This window comes from Lipotes vexillifer, unplaced genomic scaffold (assembly GCF_000442215.2).
Source record: "Lipotes vexillifer unplaced genomic scaffold, Lipotes_vexillifer_v1.1 scaffold988, whole genome shotgun sequence".
NCBI classification, from domain to species: domain Eukaryota; kingdom Metazoa; phylum Chordata; class Mammalia; order Artiodactyla; family Lipotidae; genus Lipotes; species Lipotes vexillifer.
In genome coordinates this window covers 381,035-386,239 of record NW_006797916.1, presented here as the reverse complement: position 1 = coordinate 386,239, position 5,205 = coordinate 381,035, and the positions used below count along the sequence as shown (strand labels likewise).

At 50.4% G+C, this 5,205-nt stretch overlaps 1 protein-coding gene across 1 annotated transcript in view; it reads left to right on the top strand.

Moving 5' to 3' along the window:
* The window catches only part of HDAC4 (histone deacetylase 4), a 221,648-nt gene that overhangs the window by 215,500 nt on the left and 943 nt on the right, over positions 1–5,205 (top strand). The window contains 1 exon segment of the mRNA XM_007469941.1: positions 4,427–4,511. Coding sequence (XP_007470003.1) covers positions 4,427–4,511 — 85 coding nt within the window.

Genomic DNA, 5,205 nt, shown 5'->3' with positions numbered 1-5,205 from the left:
CAGGACGGGGAGCAGCAGGACCTGGGTTTAATGTGAGAAAATTCCTGGTGCCACGCTCTGACACACCCCTCTGCCTCAAAGTGATAGGTGATTTTGGGAATGAGTTACTTTTTAAAGAATTGTTTTTTCTTAAAAGTGATAAAACTAAAATTCTAGCAGACTATTAGAGTTGGGCCATAACAGTCAGGACACAGCGAGTTATGCTGCAGTGAGGACCCCAAACCTAAAAGGTGTGTTTTCTGCCCCAGCTTCGTGCCCGCGAGGGGCCCGGGCTCTGCCCCTCATCACCCTCAGCCTAGGGTGGCCCGGGCACTCGGGGACACTCCCGTCTTCACGGGGCTGCCTGGCAGTGGGGGACAGCAGGATGGTCCCAGGGAGGCTCCATTCCTGAATCTGCTCTCTGGCCCCGGACTCACCGGGTCATCTGAGAGTCACGCCCGTGCAGTCTCCTGGGACAGGAGGGCAGCTGCATCTCTGAGGCAGATGCTGGCGGAGGGACGGGTGGGTCCCACGTTTACAAGGTGGCATCAGGGTCTTTGTCCTGCGGGCCCTCAGCAGTGGGGGACGAACCTCAGCGACACGGCGTCTCACGTTTGATCCCTGCGAGTCTGCAGGGTGGCACGGCACCAGGTGTGATAGAGAATCACGTCCTCATGCCCTGGAGGCCAAGCACCTTGTCACATGTCTCCTGACCACTCAGCCTTTCTCTTTGTGTCTTTTGCCCATTTTTCTATTAGACCATCTTTTTCCAATTTATTCTTGGGGGGAGGAATTGGATGGAGGGATGGATGGATGGGTGGATGGATGGGCAGATGGACCAGTGGACGCTGGGAGTCCCCTCTTTTTCTCTTCTCTGGAAGAGTGAGTGTAGGATCAGAATAATCTGTTCCTTGACTGGGAGGGCTCTCCTGGGCTATGGGTCTCCTTTGGATGAAAATTTTAAGTGGCTGATTGTCATTTTTCATCCCTTCTTGAATTAATTTTGGAAAGTTACATTTTACCAGGAATTTTTTCCACATCAGCCACGTTTTCAGAATTATTGGCAGAATTAATATTGTTCTCTTACTGTCTTTCATCTCTGCTATTCCTGTAGTTGTGGTGCTTCTTATCCTAGTGTGTTTACTTGTGCCCCCTCTTCAGTATTCTTGATCAGCCCTGCCAGAGCTTGTCGATTTAATTAGTCATTTCAAAGAATCAACTTTCAGCTACAGTATCTTTTTTTCTTTCAAAAGGTATTTCTGCCCCTTTCTGTGTATTTTCTTATCTTCTTTCTCTGGGGCTAGTCTGTTCTCGTGCTCATTTCTTAAATTCAGTTCTTAGTTCTCAGTCTTGTTTTCCAATATGTACCTTGAAGGTTACAAATGTCCCCCAGCACCGTGTTTAGCTGCATCTCACACACTGTGATGTGTGGCATTTTCATTACTTTTTATTTCTATGCATTTCATAATTTCTATTATGATTTCTTCTTTGACCCACGATGGGTGTGTTTATAATGTCCAGCCACAGGGCTCGTGACTCTCTTTTTGTTTTCAGTATCCAACAAATGGCACTGTGCTAAGAAAAGGTGGTCTGGGTGGCAGGTATCCTTTGTGGAGACTTGCTTCAGGGGCTAGTACGTGGTCAGTCTGTGTAGACGCTTCCACATCCGTTTGAAGTGACGTGTCCCCCGTCTGTTTTACAGAGTTGCTCCATTTATTCCCACGAAACCAACCTTGCTAACTGTGCTGTTCCTGTTTTGGTTTTCCCTCTTGATTTTTGCCCGCTTGTCTGCTTGATCTAAGAAAGACCTGTGAAAATCTCCTACTAGGATGGTACATTCATCCATCTCTCCTTTTAGTTCTGTCCATTTTCACTTCGTACATTTGAAAGCAATTTTACTAAATATATACAAATTTTAAATCATTGTATCCTTTTGATGAGTTGAAATTTTTATCATTGTATAGTGACCTTCTTTATGTCCGGTTATGTTTTTTTTTCCTTAAGTCTGTTGTACCGGACACGTAAGGTGGTGCACCGGCCTCCTCTCTATTGGGTGTGCGCCTGATGTGTGGTGTTTAGTCTTCTTCCAATGTTTCAGGTATGTCCTTTGGCAAATAGCATGAGGCTGGATTCCATTGTCATGTGTCATGTCCTGTCCAACTGTCTGTGTTTTACGTGCAACTGAGGATGATGACTCTATTAGTCACGGAAAATCCTCGGCCGTCGGCACCGTTCGTTACCCACCCCCCAGTCTCGTGGGGACATTGACCTCCTTCTGTCCCTTGTCTCTGGGCTGCGTTCAGGCTCATTTCTTCAGTTGTTGCTTCCAGGTTACCAGTTTTCTCTCCAGCTCATCTCACTGTGTTCCTAATTTCTAGGAAATTATGTTTTCATCTCTAGAAGTTCCATTTGGCTTTCTCTCAAATATTCCGTTTCAGTTTCAGTGCTCTCTGGTCCTTTCACCATTCATTAGTATCTTCTTTTTATTTTTAATATATTAAACATGCTTACTTTATAGTTTAAAGCTGATCATTTCAATAATTAAAGTCTTGGAGGATCTAAATCTTCATTTTTAAAAAGAAATTTTCACTTGGGGATACTTTCAAATTTACAGGAAAGCTGCAGAGCTGCACACGCGTCCCTGCAGACCCCTCAAATAATTCCCTCTGTTATTGCGGTCTTACTCAGCATGGGGCGTTTCTCACAACTGAGAAACCAACCCTGGCACATTACCGTTAAGTAAACTCCAGGACGGAGGGAGCTTTCACTCATTTTCCCCTTTTTCTGTTTCAGGGACCTTCTCCTTAGTCCCCTCTGGGCCGTGACAGTTTCTCAATCTTCTGTTGTTCTTCATGACTCCAGCAGTTTGGAGGCAGGCTGGCCAGGTGTTTTGTAGAATGTCTGATTCTCTCCCTCGTGACTGGACTGGAGCGAGGGGCTGGAGGAGGAAGACCCCGTGGTCGGGCGCCCTTCCCATCCACGTGGTGCCGTCCATGTGGTTCACCTCTGCTGGAGCTGACGTGGGCGCTGAGTTAGAGTGTGCTGGTCAGGCGTCTGCAGCGAGCTTCCGTGTTTCCTCTTCCCACGTGGACTCTTCGATGGACATCACACAGCTCAGCTCGGACAGGAGGGGGCAGGGTGGCAGGTGGCAGGCTCCACCTCGCAGAGACAGGGTGTGCACATAAGTTATTTGGAATCCCTCTTAAGGAAGATGCATCTCTTCTCGCTGTTTATTTGTTTACTCAGTCACTTATCGCGCCAGTGTGGACTAGTGGATATTAATTTTACATATTCTGAGATATAATTCAATACCTGTACGTACTTAATTTCCCCTTGGCCCCGCGTGTGTCCCTTTGACACGCCCGCTGTTTTGTCTTTGAGCGAGTCCTTCCCTACCCTCTGTGTTCAGGGTGCTCCAGGCTCTCCCTGCATCTTCCCCGCCCCAGCCCTGGAGCAAGCCATTTCTCCAAGGAGCCTGGTTCCTTTTATTGGAGAGAGGTATTAGAGACCTTGTCTGTTCTTCCTGACCCAAGTTCATGCTCGCTTACTTGTGTGTTTTGTGATTTTTGTGACTGGGAATCCATGCTTCCTAGAAGTGAACTGGCAGTGCTAACTGGCAGCCTGGCTTGGGGATACACGCGTCCCTCGAGCACTGGTGGGGCCTGTGGTCTGTGCGCGCCCGCTCTGTCCACTCGTCCTTGGCGGGGCGGTGGTCATCACGGCCAGGCGTGCACAGCCCAGGACCTGTCCCCCGTTATCTGACCTCCCTGGGCATTCCCAGCTTTGTCCCGGAACCCAGCAGGTCTCTCCCAGTTTTGTAGGCTTGTCTGCTTATTCACACTGTTACCATGTTTGTGAGCATTTCATCCCACGTTTTGGGCAGTTCTGTTGCTGCCGACGGGCGGGCGCGTGTGCGCCTCCTGACACCATCTGCTGCGGGACTTGAGGAGAAACTCGGAGCATAGGTTCCCTCGCTGAGGTGCTGCGCGCTCCCTTCCGCTTACCTTTTTCCCCATTATTGGAAGAAAACCCTGAATGGGGGATATTCAAGCACTCTTAGTAAAACCCTTGTTTATAGGGGATGTGAAACTGATATTTCTAAAAAGTAATAATCACCTCCCCTGATGTTATGCTGTGGTATCAACAGTGGAGGCCAAGCTGCTGCCCTTCTGTACCAGGCACTTCTGGACACCATCCATCATTCTGCTCACAGGGGAACCCACAAATATACCTGATAGCCTCCTAAGAAAAATACCTTAAGGAAAATAAATCTGTTTCTGTAAAAAATTTCTATAATAAATGCCAAAACCACATTTGGCTTCTTAAGGCTGTTTACTCAGTTAGCAAGTACACTTGAGAAAGACGCTGACTCTGGACATCGCGTCTTAACACGCACGGGGATGATACTGATATGAATTCAGTGTGTGTTCTTCTTGTTTTCTCCCAGCTTGATCCTCTCCCAGAAAAGGTTTTACAGCAGAGACCCAACGCGAACGCTGTCCGGTCGATGGAGAAGGTCATTGGGATCCACAGTAAGTGGCCTCTGGTCCCCGGTGCTCGGCTGGGAGACCCTCCCGGGGGAGGGACCCAGGGGAGGAGGGCGGACTCCGTGGCCCCACCTCCCACCCCTGGGCTTCTGTCCCTCTCACTGCCAGCTGCTTCCCCAGGCCGACGTGACAGGGACTTGCGTTCGGCTAGGAATGCAACGAGCTGGCAGAGACTTCATTTTACCCCCATTCATTTCCCCACAACCCGCTACAGTCATGCCATCGGCTCCGCTTTAGGGGGTGAAAGAACTGAGGCTCAAGGAGTCTGTGAGGTCACTTGCTCTGGGTCCCCAGCTGGTAGGGCTGGGACTTGCATGTGAGCCTGTGTCCTCAGGTCTGGCCTCTACCCCTGGACCAGGGGATCCCATCCCATAGCTCAGAGACCCTCAGCCCGCAGAGACCCAGCACCGGGTGCAGCCCCCTTCCCAGCCGGCCTGGGGGCCCAGGAGGCCGGCGCACAGCCGGGACTCCTGCCCTGCCCTCATCACACAGCTGCTTGTCCTGGGTCTTCGGGGTGACCCAGTCATCAGAATGTCTGTGTGGGTGGGTGGAAGCCAGGGTTTCCCTGCTGCAGCCTCGAGCTCCCAGCCTCGGGGTCATTCCCCCTCCAGCCTCCCCGATGTGGGGAGAGGCTGCCTGGACCCCCCGGCCCTCCCAGCACTGCCCACCCCCCCCCCCC